Raw genomic sequence first — 20,359 nt, forward strand, 5'->3', positions numbered from 1 at the left:
GTAATCTCTGCTCTACGTCGGTGATCGAGCGCGGTGGGAGCCACAAATCCCGGCCAGGTAGGACGCACGAGGAACCGGGGGGAGTGTGGGACCCGACGCTCGAGGACCGTTGGCCCGTGACTCCTGACCTTTTTGCGAGGATCGGCTCTTCGACCCGCGGCAGCAACCGCGTCTTCTGTCTAGCTCGTTGGTAAATATGAGTGGGTCCTACGGTACCCGCCAATCATTCACCAAAGCTTTTGGGCACTTCGAAAGCTGTCGGCTCTCTCTCTCTCTCTCTCTCTCTCTGCGGCTCTCTGTGACTCTGGCAAATACATCTGCTCAATGCGTCGCTCGCTCTGCGATCAGCGCTCCGTGCACTGGAGGAGTCAAAATACCATCAGCGTAGAAATCTCTTTCTCACTTCTCCTTCTTTTCCTCCTTTCCTTGCAATGCCAGTGTCGTGGATCTCTTCCGTCGGTGTCGGAATCGAAGTTATTTGCTCTTTTCTTTTTTGTTTTTTTCGGGAAAAGTTTCTTTTATGCTGTTACAGACGAGAAATCAGTGTGGCGTCTCCCCGAATCATGCAGTTAACCTCCCTTTCTGATAGCAAGGATGAGTTTTAGATCGGTGCATTCATGTATCGGTAGTCTTGGATCCGATTTGAGTCTGCTGGCGGATGGCGTTCTTTTGGTTTGAATAACATTCTGCGGGCATCGTTTTCTTTCTCCCTATTTCGACATTCTCGCCTGCTGCAGCCAAAAAACCCGCCTTTGCATTTTTTATTCTCGGGAGAAGGTCGCAAGTATTTCAAGTGTTTGTTTGAATCTATAAAAAACTGGAATTTCTCTCCCTTTTGGTCCATGTAACTCTGTGATCCTTTTTTTTCTATGATGATCCGTGGTTTCCTGAATGCCACCTCTTTGTTCTTCTTTAAAAGAGAAATTTTTTTTCGATATTCTGCCAAAAGATCTTTGCTTCTTTGAAGTAACAAAATTCCCTCTTTTTTTCTCCAGTTGACAGAGATCGTGCTTGTTAGGTTGATCGCGAGATGTCGAAGTCAGGGGCGTTGGATCTTGCTACAGGAGTAGGAGGGAAGATCAAGAAGGAAGATGTGCAGTCTGCTGTCGAGCAGTATAATTTCTTCACTCCTCTTATGCGTATGGCTTGGGATGTCTGTGTTGGAAGTCACGCTTCCGATTCATTTCTGCTTCCCGACCCAAGACATGTGAAAGAGCATTTGGTTGAACTACATTAGATCATGATTTCGGCTCATAGAGCATCTCATCAATGCTGCCTTTAAGATGCTAGATTTGTTAGATGGTCCCCTTTACTCTGTAGGAATATGTCATCTTCATCTTCATATCACTTGCTTCTGCATGACGTTACCCGATTAAACAGATGTATAAACAAAAAACTAGAAGCAAAAAGAAGGACCGGGTAAAAGAATTGATTTGCATCGTCTCAGCATGAGATGTTCTTGGAGGTAGTAGATGATATTCTTTTCCTGAATGTCATCCTCGTAATTTGTAGGTTTTCCCCATCTATTAGCTGATTGTTTTTTCTTTTAATTCTATTGGTAATCCCTTTTTGCTATTTATAATCTCATTTAGAAAATATTATTTACAACCCTCTCATTTTTAAAATTTTTAATATTTCAAAGTTATTCTTTATAAATGGACATAAATACCTTTTTCTTCTTTCTCCTCTTCTTCCTTCTTCCCCTCAACTTGTTCCTCCTTCTCCAAGGACAGTGTTGAGGGGGCAACAAGTGGGATCAGATGGGTAAGCCTTTTTTCGAGGTGGGGGGTGAGGGGGCAACAGGCGGGATCAATGATAGGGAGCATGGGCTATGGGGTGGTAGGAAGCTGACGATCGACGGGGAGTGCAGGCTAAGGGGTGACAGGAAGTATTGGCTGGGGGGTGGTGATCCATGGCAGGGAGCACAGACGGGGGACTGTAGGGAGCACAGGCTCAGGGCGGTGATCGATGGCAGGGAGCACGGGTTGGGGGAGTGTCGGCAGCGGCTGGGTGCACGGGTGACAATCGTAGAGTAACGGGGAAGGAAAATAAAACAAAGGGGTAAAATCAGAATTAGTGGGATTGTAAATAGTAAAATATTATTTTATTAAATTTTTAAAGGATTGTGAATAGTAACAAAGTTGTAAAAGGGATTCTAAATAGTAAGCTCCTCCCATTTTAAGAACTCTTAATATTGTGAAAATATCCTTTTGCAAGGACGTAAATGGCATCAACTTATAACTTAATCCCAACCCTCTTCCAACTCCTCCTATACAACCCATTTTTCTACCCCTTCTTCTTCTTCTTCTTCTTCTTCTTCTAATTGTTGGCGATGGTCGAATGGGGCGTAACCAGGGTTCCAATGCGGTGCTTGTGAGGATGATTGATCAGCGAATGAAATGTGTTGTATGAAGTAATGATAATTGAGGGGTTGTGAGAAATCAGATACTGTTGGTAATTGAGGGGTTGTATTTAGTAAAATTTTATTTTATTTTAATTTTAGGTGGTTGTATGAAGTAAGGGGTTGCCAATGGCAATCTCCTTTTTTTTACAATATTTGAAAAGAAATTGTTTTTTTGATGTTACATTATTTAATTTTTTGCCCAAACTGTTCTGACCATGACCACGGTATTAAGTACAGAATAGAACTTTGGTGGTCAGACAAAAAAAATACCATCTGGAACCATCATCCTGAAACAGTCAACAAGGATCAGAGAGCTGGTAGCCAAGTCCTCTATTGACCAAACACAATTGTGACACTGCCTTCTAGAAATACTTTCACCCTATCCCATTTGGTGTTCATCATGCACTTAGATATGTTCACTTTGTTATGGTATTACAACTCTAAGAACTTCCAACTATGGTGACCAACCTAGATTGCAATGATCATAGATGAGACCCAAGTTCTCTTACCATGCATCATATGTTACACGTTGACAGATTCATTTATGCATTTTAGATTTGAAAACTTCGAATCTATTACCCCAGTAGAGTTGAACCATATGTTATAGAAAACATGCACTCGTGAGGTTCAATTGGCTGTTCTAGGTGACTGCCAAATGATTTGATGTCATCTAGCAGCAACTAATACCAGTTGTAGTGGAGGTCTAAATTATCCCTTCATTACCAATATCTGAACCCTATGAGACTGTTATGCTTATGTTGGTATTGTAGAAACGTCAGTATTTAGATTCACACTACTTAAAGATATCATCATATTAAAGTATGTATTGGATTAATGCCATTATCCATATGCAGGCATATTTTGGATTAAATTCTATTAACACAAATCATGGTGTTCCAATTTATTTACAGGCCTAGTAAATAAAAGGGCTTTGGTTCCATCCATCTGGAGTGCATTTATTTAGTAACTAAATGACCTATATGTAGTTTGACATTTGTTGCTCATTTTAACCATCTATGACCTATTTTGGTTTTCTTATTTAGCAAGTGTCCACATTTAACAAATATATGTCTAGTTGTACTTTATTTGCTTTTCTGAAAGACAACTTTCTTTATTCCTGTCCAAGATTTAGCATGTTTTAGTCATGATCCCTTCAGAAACTTTCACTATCTTGGCTGTGGACTAAGGATAGCCCCATGCATTTGGTGGCATCTTCAAATTTCTTTTTGAATTTGAACTAGATGTTGACTGTTAGTTTTAATTCCATAAGACAATATATCCTCTGCGTACTTAATTTTAATTACCAGTTATAATTCTTTACTTACCTCATCTAATATGATGCTTAACACTAATATATGCATAGTTGATCCATCTGTTGTGCATGAGAAAAATATAGCAACAACACTTGAAGCAAAATGTAGTGTTCGTTTCTTTCTCAATTAGCTTATATTTGCTCCATATTGAGCAGTTTTTTCACAATAATTTTGGTCATGTCCGGTCTTCTGATTGTTTTTGGATTAAGTTGCAGACTCATTGATATATCTTCAATGTCTTGCTGTGCTAGGTATGAAAAATATCATGTTTGTTTTGGAGGGGGTGAGGAAACAAGAAAAGCAAACTACAGTGATATGGTAAGTTATTGGTAGAATTAACTGTGCAGCATAAAAGTAACTACTGCAATATAAGGCATGCAACATTTCTGTCTGCAACTTTTACAAAGTTTTCAGCTTATTCATGCTTTTGCCAGTATTATTGGCCAGAATTAGGATAAATTTATACACAGTACCGATCTCATATTTTAGCATATCTGCTCATCCTTTGTAATATTAAATCTATTTGGAATTTTGAACCTGTAATTGGGTATAATTTTTCAAGAATTATTGCAGCATCTGTGTGACATTTCTAGGGGAAATGGAAGAAACATGTGATTGGTTGCGGCATCATATTGGTTAGATTTACAAGATAATATTATATAGTGTCCTAATTTATGGTTTGGAAAAATCGAAGGTGAGGCTCAAGTTTGTCTACATTTGGTCAAGTGCTCATAAGGTTGATGTATCCCAAAATTAGTTAGGTTAGTTTTAGTTTTAGGAATACGATCAAGTGGAGATTGTGGGTTCCTGATCAGCTGTTTCAGTTTTGATGATGTTTCTGGAGCACAATACAGCTCCACATGATCCCTGTTGCATCTACAATTGTGAAAGGAAATGCAGATTATGATAAAATCATTTCTAAGTGTCATGGATTTATCTTGCAAAGTTTAGACAACTACTATCCTTTTAGAGCTAACCTGTGAACATAGTTGTAGTCTGCATAGTTAACAGTCCAATATGCCTGCTTTTGGGTTTACAGTTATTTCTTCTGAGCATTCAATGGAAAGAGCTGTTCATTTCCTAGTTTTTAGGAGAAAATATTTAATTTTGTTATTAGAGATAAATGGATTTTCTGTAGGACATGCTGAATGATTTAGACAGTTCTTGCTTCCAGACAGGAAGCATACCTGATTCTGTAGTTTGTAATCCATTCTAGTTATTCAGTGCCAGTAGATGTATAGTTTATTTATCAAAAATAAAATCTGTCACTTTACCATACTTATTGTCTAGACTCTGGAAATCTGTGATAATTCATTATTTTCATTTTGTAATTCAGGTAAATAAGTATTATGATCTTGCCACAAGCTTCTATGAATTTGGTTGGGGAGAATCATTTCACTTTGCTCCCAGGTAAGCTTCAGCCATTTTATTGTTGAATTAAATTCATGCGTATTTCTGATGATGCAGGAGGGAAAAAAAAAAAATCAAAGTTGACTATACATCCTGGATAATTTCATGCTTTCATCATATAACACATACTGATTTTAAGTTTCATTTCTGAAGATGGAAAGGGGAGTCATTGCGTGAAAGCATTAAGCGGCATGAACACTTTCTTGCCTTGCAACTAGGGTTGAAACCTGGAATGAAGGTATCAATTGGGTCTTTTGTTATATTTGGATCTATTTGAACAATTTGTCATGCAGCATACTGTCTCCATTCATGTATGGAATATTGCTTGAAATGTAGGTGTTGGATGTTGGTTGTGGAATTGGTGGACCCCTACGAGAAATTGCCAGATTTAGGTTTCTTCAAAATTCTTTTGTTCAAATTTTCTGAATATTGCAATTATATTTTTGAAGCAACCTCAGATTCTAGCTGGTTTATCCACATTTGAAGCATGTCTATTTTTTGAAGCATTTATGATCAATCAATTACTTTCTAGGTGGGCATCCAAAAGTCATTGCAAATCCCTGAAAATCTAATTATACGGATTTCTCCATTTATTGTCTGAAACTGTTTGTTAGTTCTTAGACTCTAGCATTTTGGATATAATATTTTGCACAGAAATTGACTATTAATCAACAAAAATGGAAGTTTACCTGAATTTCTTGTTTTTTTATGCTTCATGCGCATCGGACTTGTACCTATGCTTGTTTTTGTGTGTTTGCAAATACTTTGTGATATTTAAGTTTATTTGATAACTTGTTTGTATGTTTGCAAATGCCTTCTGTGTTTTTCTTTAAGGTTATTTCACCCTGATAAGACCAAAGAAATAAGTAGATATAGCAGGAAAATTATATGAGTGCCACATCTTTTGCACTTCCTACGATGATTTATTTGGTTTAGAGGAAATGCCTGAGGTGATAGATACTGAGCCAACAACAACAAGCCATAAGGTGCTAATTGTTCGGGGCTGGTTATATGGACTTGCTGCTACTTTGTCCTTTATCTACAAGTAAAACCAGTTATTGCATCTAAGTAAAAGGCCATATTGCAGATTGCAAGTGTGTCTGGCGGCAGCAACAGAAAAGCCTGCTTACTCAAGTTTTTGGTCTATTAGATTGAAACCTTTACACCTCACGTACTCGGTTGATTGGATTTATGTACCTCACGGTTGATACGGTTGGCTTGATGTCATGACATGATATGCTTGGATCTTTGCAGCTCAACATCAATTACTGGATTAAACAACAATGAGTACCAGATTTCAAGGGGAAGAGTGAGCTTTCTTTCTATCTCTGCTTATGATGATAACCATTAAGTCCACAATTTTGCAATTTACTTTGCAGGGACTTGTTACCTTCTGTTATGATATAATTATCTGAAAAAAGTGACTCCATTTCTTAATCATTTTTCCATCAATTATCATTCTACAGGAGCTCAACCGTGTAGCAGGATTGTCTGAGTCATGCAACTTTGTTAAGGTCTGTTTCAATCCATATTTTGGATTTATAGCTTATTCTGTTGTTTTTCTTTCTTTCTTTCTTATACTAGAATTTCTATGATTGTGTTTGCTACGATTCTAAAACACGACTATAGATGTGGTGTTACACAATGCATGCATGTTAAGAAGTGTGTTGTTACACATGCAGGCCGACTTCATGAAAATGCCATTTCCGGATAACTCATTTGATGGTATCTACGCGATAGAAGCAACTTGCCATGCTCCCGATGCGGTATTGCTCTGTTTAGATGCTTCTCTCACCTATTAAGGTGTTCTGATATCTATAAAGTCACGAGTGATGTTGGAACTGTGAGCTGAGCAGGTTGGCTGCTACAAGGAGATCTACAGGGTGCTGAAGCCTGGTCAGCGTTTTGCAGTATACGAATGGTGCATGACCGATCATTTCGATCCCGATAACGAAAGCCACCAAAAGACCAAAGCCGAAATTGAGCTTGGAAATGGCCTTCCTGATATAAGAACTACAAAACAATGCCTTGATGCCTTGAAGCTTGCAGGATTTGAGGTAACAAAAGAGAACAGCATGCCCTTTCATCAATTCTGTACAAACCCTGCGTGCCACAGGCTTATACGCTGATCAATGTCGTCATTTAAGGTCATATCCGAGAAGGATCTTGCAGCGGATTCGCCTGTATCTTGGTACTTGCCATTGGACACAAGTCAGTTCTCGATAACTAGCTTCCGCTTGACATCATTTGGGCGATTCATCACGCGAACCATGGTATGGAAGATTTGTTGGTTGCGATGCGAGATGCTTGCTCTGGTGGGTTCTAATGTCGACCGTCGCTGCTTCATTGTGCAGGTCAAGACACTGGAATTTGTTGGCATTGCTCCTGCAGGAAGCAACAGAGTCTCATCGTTCCTGGAAAAGGCTGCTGAGGGGCTCGTTGAAGGTGGAAGGTGAGGAAATCCAAGCCCAAACAAAGCAGATTCAACAAGCTTTCACATGTACAGCATTTCTTATTGAGTTGGCATTATTGCAGGAAGGAGATCTTTACACCCATGTGCTTCTTCTTGGTTCGCAAGCCTCTCTCAGAATCTTGAGACGCATGAGATGTATTTGCTAGCTTGCTTGGTGGCCGAAGACATTGTCATTGATTAGTGGATTGACTGTCGAACACAGAAACATCTCGATTGTTACATTCTTTGGATGTTTATCTTGAAGATCTTAGAATGTGTTGCCAGAATCAATGTTCTGCTTAAGTATTATTAGCCATCTCCACCTTCATCAGTAATCAAGACTCTTGCATTCTTCTTCCAGCAGAACAAGCATCTTCCTAACTTTTTCCAGCATAGATGGACCAGATGATGAAATCATCCAAATATGACTCTCTCTCTCTGTCTCTCTCTCTCTCTCTCTCTTACATATTGTGAACAGAACAGGATTAGGTAATGGGTGGGAGTAAATAAATAACAACTAAGTCGTGATCTCATGGAAGAAAACTACGTCTTTGTTTTCTCCTCTGTTTGATCTTTGCTCTACAAGTCTCCATGTCCAAAGTGGTTGTAATATATTAGCGTCGGCCGACTCCAAAAATCACTCTTTAATCAAACATTTGACGTGCCAGTTCCTCCTCGTCTCTCTCGTCGCGTTCAAGACGGGGACTTCTTCTCGTTCTTAACTCTGCGACTCCTCTCTCTAATCTTCTTCACTAATGCGGCTGTGATCTCACTCCTACCTGCTCTTCCTCCGCTCCGCCGCGGAGAGAACGACGGATGACCGACCACTTTTATCTGGAGCTAATAAGATAAGATCCCCACTAAGGCCCCGCGTACGTACCGAAGAAGCGAGGGATCACCGCCCTCCTCCTCGCCCTGCACGTGGAACAGCGACGCGCGACTTCCGCGGCATCCACGTCTTCCGTGGTCGCATCCCCGTAGGACGGCGAGCACGGTTCCTATCTGCTCGAACAAATGCCGCTTCGTGCGCTCCATGTTTGCGGTGAGGCGTTCGGGTTTGACCGTCTTATTGCTGTTATCATCCTTTCTTTTAATGAGGGTCCATTTTTTTTTCTTCTAATTTTTAATTTAATTTAAATTCATTTTTAAAGGAAATAATATTGGAGACAGTGGGCGCATGAATGCGTTGACTGGTCAATGATGTGCCTGCTACAGCTACACGTCGACTTCAGGTCTACTATAGCTATGAATGATGACGTTCATGTGATTTGGAACCTAATTAATAATAATTGAAAGATACTTGAATCTGAATCCAATTTTGAATAATTACGTTTCTCCCGAAATCCGTTTATGAGACAAAGTTATCCTCTTTTTTTTTGGTTGTTGATCTATTTTGTCAATGTGGATTAGGTGAATCCTCAATAGATTTTATTAAATTAAAGGACAGCAACCTTGGCAAACTAAAATTAACTACTCAGTGTTGACTTTTCTGATGACACTTGGAGTCCACAACTTCGACTTCACAATGACTCGAGGCTTAATCCGATTAAGAGAGAGAGAGAGAGAGAGAGAGAGAGAGAGAGAGAGAGAGAGAGAGAGGATGTGAAAGCATCGACGCCTGAGTGATTATGTCACGCAATCTCTCATCATTAGTCAACACCTCCATAGTCAAGATTCCATTGCACAGAGGGTGAGATATCTGTGGCGCCCACGCATCTCCATGTTTTGTGCTAGAAGAACAAGACAGCTCGCGCTTCACGAGCCAATGAAGAGTCGTCGATTGACCGTCGACTGATCCCGCCACGCGGCAACATCTCATCCGCCACGCCCGGGGGTGAATTCCTCGCCGGAAGAGCCGAAGCTTCGCACCAATTAATCAATCGACAACCGTCCGTCCTTCTATAAATCAGGGAGAGCAGCACATTCTTCCAGTCTCCAGCAAGCAGAGATCCGTAGGATAAGTAATCCCTTCCTGTTGTGATCGTGATCCTTCCACCCCGATCGACGATGCCGGCCGCAGGTTTCTCGGTGTCGGCGTCGGCCGGCAGCGAGTTCGATGCGAAGATCACGCCCATAGTCATTATCTCCTGCTTCATGGCTGCTACTGGTGGTTTGATGTTTGGATATGACGTTGGTATTTCCGGTAAGGATTTGCTTCTCTTCTTGTTGCTCCATGTCATATGATGAGTTTACATGCTGCGCACAGACTTATACTGCATGAATCTTTTCTTTCTTCTTCTTTTTCTTAAGAAAACGAGCTCAGAAATGATTCCTTGTTATCCCAAAGTGAAAGTTTGGTTGAATTAAGAAACTACAAAAGCAAACTCAGAGAAATCATGATAAAGTTCAGCTACGCTTTTTGTATTTGATCTTTCATCTGTTTCTGTTGGCTTATTCTTCATATTCTTTTTGACTGGTAATTTCTACAAATGAACTCCTCCCTTTTGCATGGCAACTAAAGTTGCGAATCAATGTATCTTGTCCTCCCATATAAGAGGAATCAGCACTTGTAAATTTGATCTCGTTTTCCTGGTGAGATGCTGGACTTGTTTGTAGCAGTTGTCACTGCTGAGATCATCAAGTAGGACGAGTCAAGCAGTCGATCTTACCTTCAATCTACCCTCTGAAAGGTTGAATGTCACATGCATGATGACATATATAATGTCCAAACTAAAGTGTTTGCCAAAATTATCATAGAAAAAGGTTTCCCACATTTTGGCATACATGAAAGTTATTTTGGTCGGCCGTTCAAGAGAACATGATTTCTATGTGGATAAGTACAACTTGTCATGCTTCAGCAAGGGAATCACGTTCTTTGGATATAATTGCACCTCGGCTAATCAATTAACAGGGGGTGTAACGTCGATGGATGACTTCCTCATCAAGTTCTTCCCGGAGGTGTACCGCCGGAAGCATGAGACGACGGAGAGCAACTACTGCAAGTACGACAACCAGGGGCTGCAGCTGTTTACCTCCTCGCTCTACCTGGCGGGCCTCACCGCCACCTTCTTCGCCTCCTACACCACCCGCAACCTCGGTCGCCGCCTCACCATGCTCATCGCCGGCGTCTTCTTCATCGTGGGTGTCATCCTCAACGGAGCTGCGCAGGACCTTCCCATGTTGATCGTCGGCAGGATCCTCCTCGGTTGCGGTGTTGGGTTCGCCAACCAGGTCAGTCCTCCTCGTAACGCTGCTCTTCTCCTTCTCCATGGCTCCATGGTTAAGGTGGCCTTCGTTAGCTTCCATGGCAAACATGTGCACTGCGTAATAACCCGATTAGGAAGGCCATATATTTATGCATGCAAAGGTCGTGTTCCATGTAGAGGTTTCACAGACAAAGTGGGACAGTCCACAGATGGGAGTTGGAGAAATGGAGGAAAGGGGAAGGAAGCATGGGGAAGAAAACCCACAACTTCTGCTAAGTTGCCTATTGGTTAGTTTGGAAGCTTTTGGCACATATGACTTGAATTGAAGGTCATCCTTTTTTGTATTTTTAGCCAAAAGTCAGGTCATAAAGTGTTTGGATGCTTTGGATGTCTCTATCCGAGATTGCAGTTCATGAAAGACCACCACAAGAATAGATTGCCTCTCATCCTCACCACTGCAATTATTTTGCTAAGTTTATTGAAGGCCACATCTGAAGTCTGCATTCATGATAGGCTATATATCAGTCAGGATGAACAATTCATCAATTAAATGCAGAGCATATTTTTCTGGTTGTCCTTTGCATGATTGGGTAGGAGAGGAGCCAAAAGTCTCCTACCCAAACATCACAGGTCACATGATCAGTAAGTCCACCTTATTCTTCCTTCACAGGTCATCCACAGTGACTTGACCCCAACTGCAGCAAACTATTGAGCCATATCTACCTACTTCCCACTTCATAGAGTTGAGATTGGTGTCAAGAAGTCAGATCCATCCAGGATCTAACTCAGAACCTAACAAAGAATCTAAGAATATCGATCCAATCCAGCAGATCAAACTTTTAGGTTACTGAAATCCATCTGTCTCTCTTGATTGAGTCTCTTGATGAGGTAGAGAAGATTGCAGACTATTAAATCAAACAATCATGGTTATGGTTTGGTTTCCAACCGTCTTAAATGAGTATAATGCTATAATGGTAAGGTTAAATACTAATTCAACTGAAAATTTTAAGCTTGAGTTAGACTCAATATATATTATTCAATTTTTTTTTTATATTTACTAATATAAAACTATTCTTTTAATTCGTAAGCTTTAACTTTGGTTGCCAAAGTTCATCTTAGCTTGAGTTAACATATATCAAGTTGAACATCAATTTAATCTAAAATTTTAATTTCTTTGTTTGTAAGCCGAACTCAATATAATATTTGCTAATTTGAGATTATTTTTTTAATTTTATTTTTCAATATACCCTCACATATCAATATAGCAGCCTTTTTTACTTTTGTGTGTATCGGTGCAGGCCGTTCCTTTGTTTCTGTCAGAGATTGCACCCACCCGAATCCGTGGCGGCCTCAACATCCTGTTTCAGCTCAATGTCACCATCGGCATCCTCTTTGCTAGCCTCGTCAACTATGGAACCGACAAGTACACCTCTCTCTCTCTCTCTCTCTCTCTCTGTGATTGGTCGTAGAGTGATAACAATGTACACACACCCTGCAGGATTCACCGGTGGGGATGGAGACTGTCCCTTTCGCTGGCGGGCATCCCGGCGCTGCTGTTGACGGTGGGAGCGCTGCTGGTGGTGGACACGCCCAACAGCTTGATCGAGCGCGGGCGGCTCGAAGAAGGCAAAGCGGTGCTCAAGAAGATTCGCGGGACGGAGAACGTGGAGCCCGAGTACAATGAGATCCTCGAGGCGAGCCGCATCGCCCACCAAGTGAAGCACCCCTTCCGCAACCTCCTCCAGCGCCGCAACCGCCCTCAGCTCATCATCGCCATCTTCCTCCAGGTATATTGATGCTGCTTTTAGTTACATCTGGTGTCGGTCTTCTTGTGGCGGAGGCGAACTATTTGGTGACGGTCTTCGCGCTCTTTGTGTCGACAGATCTTTCAACAGTTCACCGGAATCAACGCCATCATGTTCTACGCTCCGGTGCTCTTCAACACGTTGGGATTCAAGAGCGACGCCGCGCTCTACTCCGCCGTCATCACGGGCGCCGTGAACGTGCTGTCGACGGTGGTGTCCATCTACTCGGTGGACAGGGTGGGGCGGCGGGTGCTGCTCCTGGAGGCGGGGGTGCAGATGTTCCTCTCCCAGGTGGTGATCGCGGTGGTGCTGGGGCTTAAGGTGTCGGACCACTCCGACAACCTGGGCCGCGGCTACGCCATCTTCGTGGTGTTGATGGTGTGCACCTTCGTGTCGTCGTTCGCCTGGTCGTGGGGGCCGCTGGGGTGGCTCATCCCCAGCGAGACGTTCCCGCTGGAAACACGGTCGGCCGGGCAAAGCGTGACGGTGTGCGTCAACCTTCTCTTCACCTTCGTCATCGCGCAGGCCTTCCTCTCCATGCTGTGCCACCTCAAGTACGGCATCTTCGCCTTCTTCTCCGCGTGGGTGGTGGTGATGTCGGTGTTCGTCCTCTTCTTCCTCCCCGAGACCAAGAACGTGCCCATCGAGGAGATGGCGGAGAAGGTGTGGAAGCAGCACTGGTTCTGGAAGCGGTTCATAGCTGATGATGGCGACAAGACTAATGGCGCTGATGGAGCTGTTAAGCTGGCGCGGCCATAGGATGAAGCGGTATTCTGTTCTGTACTGCGCTTAGCTCGTCCCACATACACACATGATGTATATTAATTACACTGTACTATTACTCGAGGAATGCAGTGATTACTAATTGTCACGCACGCAACAATTATCGAGAAATAAGCCAATTCGATAAAATCATTATGCTTAATCGATATAATTATTATTTTTGTTTTGTTTGCATCATATTATGACTGATGTAGCAGCAGACATTTAGATGTAGTGGAACAAAGTTTGCTTCCCACAGACGAATACACACGTACGCAATTAATCTCCTCATCTCCAAATCAACACACGGCAGCTAACAAAACGGCGAAACCACGTTGGCCCGAACGCACACATGCATGCAACAGAGGAGGAGTGCGATCAGTGGCCGCCGGGGTACAGAGTGGCCAGGTCGGTGCCGTCGGGAAGCGTCTTGGGAACGATGCATGCCTGGGAGCACATGGTGGAGCAGGCCACGTTGCCGATATCGCCGTTGGCGCAGCGGTTGTAGCAGTCGGGGAAGCAGCCGAAGGCGGTCGCGGCCGGCACGGTGGACGCCACGAGCACGGAGACGAGGAGGAAGGTGACCACTGCCATCTTGGCGCCCGCCATGGTGGTGGTATCTACGGTGAAGCCGAGCTCCGGGTTGGCGTGATGGAGTAGTAGCTTCAAGGGCCGCTGCTGCTGTGGTTGCAAGAAGGGAGGGCTTATAAGATGGCGAGGAAGACGACGGTTGGAGAAGCTGCAGCGCGTTTGACGCGGTCGGGGTTCTTTCGGGTGACGACAAATGCGTGGTCGAACGCGTCTCGCGTTCCACCAGCGAAACGTGTCCACCAATTGGGTCGCACCAATATTACATCTTCCTCAAATAAATATCTTATTGGTATGTCAATTTGATTCGTTCGACTTAGATAAGATTATCCATAAGGACATGTAGAAGGAAATGGCCGATTAGTATGGGCTACTTTATTGAAAAATATTTAATATTAAATTTATCATGACCCGGGCCTAACGGGCTAACTAATATCTCAACTTCGTTTGATCCAAATCATTTATCAAAATATTTAAGCTAAAATTGATAATAGTATATTCAGATTGTTATAAATCAATTAATTGATATATTTTTATTTAAAAAATATTTTAATCAAAATTTAATTATTCTATTAAGCATTCAATTTATAATTGATAAATTGGTAGGTTCGATACCAGTTGAATTTATGTCAATAGGAACATTCAATAATTCTTATCATTCATGTATAATAAATTATTATATTATATTCATGCTATTACTAGCTTTTTTTTTTCCCACTTCGAACAATAATATTCTCCAACATTTATTTAAATGATTTGATCATATATGTTATTCGAAAAAATTCTAATTTTGATAATTAATCATAAAAAATTTAAAAAAAGAACACTAATTGTCTTAAAATCATATCATAGTTTGGAGTAACTTAGTGGAAGTTGACTAAATTACACTAAAAAATAAAGTGAGTTACACTTGATCACTGAATGTATTAAAAAAATTAAATTTAATAATTAACTATTATATATTTTTTTATAAAAATAAATAATAATACTAATCATCTTATAATCATAAATGGATAGTTTGGTGAAAATTTAAGTTTGTTTAGTTGACGTTGAGCAAGCTATACTCCAAATTGAAATAGGTTATACTTGATCACATAATATATTAAAAAATATTTATTTTTATAAATAATTTTCATAAAAACTTTAAAAAAATAAAAAAAATACTAATCATATGAGAACTATGTCTTAATGGTTTTGTGGAAATTTGAATTTGTTTAATAGAAGTTGATAAAATTAAACTCAATCATATAATATATTTTTAAAAAAATATTTTGATGAGAACTATGTCTTAGTGGTTCTATCAAAATTTGAATTGGTTTAATAGAAGTTGATAAAATTAAACTCGATCACAATATCGATTCAAAAAATTCTAAATTTAGATAATTAATTATCATAATTTTTTTACAAATAAAAATAATATTAATAATCTCAAAATCATATTATAGTTATTCTAGATTGATTTAGTAAAAATTAATTCAATTATATTAAAAATTAAACTAAATTATACTCAATCATAAAATATATCAAAAAATTCTCCGATTTCAATTGAATTTGATTCATGAGTGTTTTTTTATGGTTTATTAATAAAAGGGACCCTCTCTAACAATTAAGTTTATGCTTAGTAAAATACTCATTTTTATTAACCACTATCTTTGCACCTAATTTTCCCCATAGAATGAGTCAGAACATAAAACTATGACAAAAATGTCATCTTGTGATTTCAGATGACATTTAATGGAGTTCGCCATTAAGGGACGAGCCAACTGCCCCCTCCTCCCGCCCGCCTTCGACAAATAGGTTTGAATCATTATAACATATCAAATCTTTATTAATGGGAAAAATTAGACGATACACCAAACCAACGAGTCCGAGAGCGAAGCGAAGGAAACGACGAGCCGACACTCACCTGCTTCCTCTCCCTCCCTCGAGTCGGTGATGCCAAACTCTTCGACGTCGTTTCTTGTTGCGACAGCGGGGCTTTCTCTTGACCTGTTCGTTCACCTGCCCTCCCCCTTCGTCTTTCGGTCCTCGCGACCGGTCGTTCGGTGTGGTGGGTGGGGGTTTCGGTCGGAGGATGGAGAGGGCCGCGCCGGAAAGCTTGGCCAACTCGCGCGGCGTCGTTCGCGTGCAGGCCCCCCCGGTATGTTTAGCCCCTCCTCCTTTTTCCCCCTCACGATTTGTTGTTGCTGTTTGAAGATTCTACATGATTGAGAATGTCATCGTGGTCGATGTTCTTAGCTGCTTGTTGTGGTTATTAGATGACTTAATTGCCAAAGTCTTTTCTTTTCCTTATGTTTTGCTGAGCTGAGCTATATCGTTCAGATTTCTGGTGGTAATAGTGACGGTGTTGAGTCTGAGCTCGAGATCGACTTATAGCATTTCCATAGTAATCGGCTTAGCCTTTTCCTGTTGGTGATAATTCGTAGCTTCTAATCTTCAGTTTATGCTATTTGGAAATTTAATCTTGTCAACCCCCAAAACTTTCTACTATAAGAGGTACTTATAATTCTTAAATAAGAATCATAAATTTTAACATTAAAGTAATTTTCGTAACCTACACTATACCATATTGAGAATTTAGAAGACCATTTAAAGACTCGTTAACTTTACCCTTGCTTTGTCTCGAGTAAAAGTTGATTCCAAGGACTGGAAATTTCTATCTTAGCTATCCAAATTAGACTTCGTGCTGTACTCATCAAAATTGGAGTTGATACCTCTTGTCCAAGGTCTGTGTAGTTTGTGACGGGCTCATCAAGGGGCCACTTCAGCCCTTGCTTAAGGTGGCTCGCTGGACCAGATGTTGCAGATGGCCGAAGCAGCCCCTTTTAATGGGTGAAAGGCCCTCGTCCTGGGCCAGCCCCATGGTGGGGCCTTGTCATGGATGCATCTGCACATGCATGAACATGCATAACATCATGGAGAAATTGGCAGCTCTATGTTGCCCAATTGTCTTAGGATGATTCTTAAAACACATAAGAATTAGTCATACCATTGACAGCTAGGCAAAGAGTTATTGAGATGCTTTAAAGGCTAGCAAGAATTCAGACCATTGCTCAAGTGACTGCCTATGAAAACATTAGTTGGCTTATTGCGGCTTAAAACAGTCAGTAAGAAAATCATGAAGAAGTAAAGAAACAGAAGAATACCGAAAAAGATAAGAAAACAAGATAGAAGGGTTATGTTTTGGTGGGGCCTAGATGTGTTTTGACGGTCCGATCAGGATTTGATGGCTTTTAATGCTTGAGTTATGTGTGTCTGCCTGATCTACCAGCAATTGTTGTCTTTGATGAAGGATTGGTGTGATCTGGCTGGTGGTAGGTGTTGCTGTTGGACTTGTTTAGCATGCATTAGCTGCCACTGAGAAACTAGAAAAAAAAAAAAAAGAAATGGATAATAATTGTTGGCTCAGTCAGTTCTGGATTTGAATTGAAATGGTCTGAACATGGGATAAAATATAAAACAAAAGTAAAGGAACCAGAGGTAATTGAGCTGCATTATCATGGTAGTCCTGTATGTCAATACCATTGTGCTGTCAGCATGGCTAGAACAATTAATCCTTGATCATAAGCATGATCCACATGATAGCATTGCCCAATTAATCCAATCCAATCACAACACCCCATATCTTTTGGGGGCTGGTTGGGTGTGTCAATATCTGGCTGCTTTGACTGATCCGACTGTGTACAAACAATTCTAGATTCACCCCAATTGTCTGGCCATTCAATCACAACAGATTTCTAATTGGTCCTGTCAACCTCTGCCGATTATTGATCATTAAGAAAAAGCTGATCCCATGATTCAATTTGGTCAAGTTGAATTGATCCAGGCTAATTCTGGTCTTAAATTCTATTACTTATCCCTGATTTGATTCAAATTCTGCAAACCTTGATCATGTAGACCATCATTGAACTCTGTAGCAAGCTCTCACTGATTAAGACTTGAACTATTATATAGTGTTTTGTAATTTGTCTTATACTACTAAACCCTCTTTTCCTAATATGAGCAGTTATATTTGGACCAACTCATTCGGTGACTTTATAGGAGAGTAAGTAACAACTAACATGCATCACGGTTCAATGCAAATGCATTTGATACCTTTACTGATCCTGAAAATAAACTTATAATTGTTTGTAAAAGTAATAAACCACCTTAAAAAAATTGGGTTCTACTTCTTAATTAATTTCGTCAAACATTATATTATCCTGAGAACAAGGAGGTGCTTCGAAATTAAGCATGTGCTTAACTTTCCTATTTACTTACTGAAACTAGATTAAGCTTTTAGTTAATCAAGTTAGTCTCCTCATATGATGGATGTGGCCATTTATCAGGCAACTACTAACTTAATCATTTAAATTCATCACCTATGGTTCTCTACCCATCTTAAAGAATGAATTTATTGACATTCTATGGTGGATGTCATTTACATGTTTTCATACTTTTATCCCAGTGCATCTGGTGGGAAGATCAAGAAGCGCTTAGAATCATTTATGTGTTTTAGTATTTGTGCACTACCAAGATGTGATCCATTAATTGTGTCAATGTCATGCAAATTGCAGGTTGATTCCGTGTCATGCTATTGTAAAGTAGATTCTGGCCTGAAAACAATTATCGGGGCCAGAAAATTTGTTCCTGGAGCGAAGTTATGTCTTCAACCTGAAATTATGCCAAATGGACCAAGATCAAGAAACTCACGCAGGGAGAGGAGCAGAAACCAGGAACCTCTAGTGCCTGGCCTTCCTGATGATCTTGCTATTGCTTGTCTGGCTCGGGTTCCCCGAGTTGATCACCAAAACCTTCGATTTGTATGCAAGAGATGGAACCGGCTTCTGTCTGGAAATTACTTCTATTCCCTCAGAAAAAAACTTGGAATGGCAGAGGAATGGGTGTATGTCATCAAAAGAGACCGTGGTAGAAGGATATCCTGGCATGCATTTGATCCAATCCATCAGCTCTGGAGGCCACTTCCACCTGTTCCCGCAGATTATTCTGAAGCAGTTGGCTTTGGTTGTGCTGTTCTTAGTGGTTGTTACCTCTACTTATTTGGAGGTAAAGATCCATCAAAGGGTTCAATGAGGCATGTCGTCTTCTACAATGCTCGGACAAACAAATGGCACAGAGCTCCAGATATGATTCGGAAGCGCCATTTCTTTGGCTCTTGTGTTATAAATAATTGCCTTTACGTTGCTGGTGGGAAATGTGAAGGTGGCCAAAGAACTCTTCATTCAGCTGAAGTTTATGATCCTAGCAGGAATAGATGGACATCCATCGCTGAAATGAACACCGGGATGGTGCCTTTCTTTGGGGTTGTTTACGATGGTAAATGGTTTCTGAAAGGGCTCAATTCTCACTGTCAGCTTGTGAGCCAAGTCTACATACCCACTGCCAACACATGGTCCACAGCGAATAGTCGAATAATTACAGGATGGCATATTCCCAGCATTTTATTGAATGGAAGGCTATATGCTTCAGATTGCAGGGATGGCTGTAAGCTTAGGGTATTTGAAAGAACTACAGATTCATGGAACAAGTTCATGGACAGCAAACATCATCTTGGAAATTCTCAGGTCTTTGAGGCTGCATCATTTGTTTCTCTTAATGGGAAGCTCGGCATCATCCGAAACAACATGAGCATTAGTCTTGTTGATGTCACAGATCCTGGAAATAGCGTAGAGACAAATAGTGCCCGTGCGTGGGAGACTGTTGTCGGGAAAGGCAAACTCAAGAACATCGTAACAAGCTTATGGTCATCTATTGCAGGTCGTAGCAACTTCAAGGGTCGAATTGTTCACTGTCAGGTGCTGCAAGCTTGAGAGCTCTCGATCGGTCCTTGTAGTTTTAGCTGATGACTAAAGGAACTTGACATCTTGACCAAGCAAATCTGCAGCAAAGCTCCTGCGAGTCGTCAGAAATTTTACAGACATGGAATTTAGCTATTGGAAGCAAACGAGAAAGGGCAATGCAGGCTTCAATTGCTTGTTCTTGAGGTCATCAAGATGTTCCAAAAAAGGAGCTAGTTTTAGCCTTGTAAAATCGTGATGGAGAAACTGCGGTAAGAGCTAAAAGGGTGTTCTATCATATTATTGACAATGTGAAATACATGCTTTTTAGATTCGAGAGATACCATATATTTCTTTTTGTATCTGATGAAAATATCATCAGACGCAAGCAATTTACAAGTCACCTACCAATTTATATGATTAATAACTAGTGATGGTGATATCTTTTTTTTCTCTCTATTATCTATATTTTTTGTACCTTCATTTTCAAATTCTTGTCATGAACTCCAATGATAAATCTATGGCTGTTGCTCCTCAATCAAACGCCATACATATGTAAAACACAACTTTTATTTCTGATGGAAGAAGAGGTATCATATACAAAAAAAACTTCGACAAGAAATAGATACCAAATGAGTAACCGACGCTCTCTCTCTCTCTCTCTCTCCATATCCATAAACCGCTGGTAGTAGTCGGCTGGTG

General features: G+C 40.8%; 3 protein-coding genes across 8 annotated transcripts; all 3 read left to right on the forward strand.

Moving 5' to 3' along the window:
• Window positions 1–242: 242 nt before the first annotated feature.
• LOC103980161 (cycloartenol-C-24-methyltransferase 1) lies at window positions 243–7,895 on the forward strand. Of its 6 annotated transcripts, none has more exons than XM_009396453.3 (13): window positions 243–384; window positions 996–1,113; window positions 3,969–4,035; window positions 5,054–5,127; window positions 5,281–5,365; window positions 5,464–5,519; window positions 6,382–6,436; window positions 6,594–6,641; window positions 6,810–6,893; window positions 6,984–7,184; window positions 7,275–7,400; window positions 7,482–7,579; window positions 7,663–7,895. In XM_009396453.3, exons 2-13 carry the CDS (start codon window positions 1,031–1,033, stop codon window positions 7,721–7,723), a joined length of 1,038 nt encoding a protein of 345 aa, XP_009394728.1. In that variant the 5' UTR covers window positions 243–384; window positions 996–1,030; the 3' UTR covers window positions 7,724–7,895. The 6 variants fall into 6 exon arrangements, with proteins under 6 accessions (XP_009394728.1, XP_009394726.2, XP_064958890.1 ...); XM_009396451.3 differs by having other exon boundaries at window positions 301–384; window positions 1,019–1,113; XM_065102818.1 differs by having other exon boundaries at window positions 374–472; window positions 994–1,113.
• A 1,598-nt stretch (window positions 7,896–9,493) lies between these two features.
• Window positions 9,494–13,475, forward strand: LOC103980159 (sugar transport protein MST4). The gene is made up of 5 exons (XM_009396448.3): window positions 9,494–9,722; window positions 10,431–10,750; window positions 12,024–12,148; window positions 12,224–12,512; window positions 12,609–13,475. The coding sequence occupies exons 1-5, from the start codon at window positions 9,587–9,589 to the stop codon at window positions 13,287–13,289; spliced, it is 1,551 nt and encodes a 516-aa protein (XP_009394723.2). The 5' UTR covers window positions 9,494–9,586; the 3' UTR covers window positions 13,290–13,475.
• A 2,289-nt stretch (window positions 13,476–15,764) lies between these two features.
• Window positions 15,765–20,084, forward strand: LOC135609489 (F-box/kelch-repeat protein At1g55270-like). Its single transcript, XM_065102820.1, has 2 exons — window positions 15,765–16,020; window positions 18,437–20,084. The coding sequence occupies exons 1-2, from the start codon at window positions 15,955–15,957 to the stop codon at window positions 19,688–19,690; spliced, it is 1,320 nt and encodes a 439-aa protein (XP_064958892.1). The 5' UTR covers window positions 15,765–15,954; the 3' UTR covers window positions 19,691–20,084.
• The last annotated feature ends 275 nt before the right edge of the window (window positions 20,085–20,359 follow it).

This window comes from Musa acuminata, chromosome BXJ2-4 (genome assembly GCF_036884655.1).
Source record: "Musa acuminata AAA Group cultivar baxijiao chromosome BXJ2-4, Cavendish_Baxijiao_AAA, whole genome shotgun sequence".
NCBI lineage: Eukaryota > Viridiplantae > Streptophyta > Magnoliopsida > Zingiberales > Musaceae > Musa > Musa acuminata.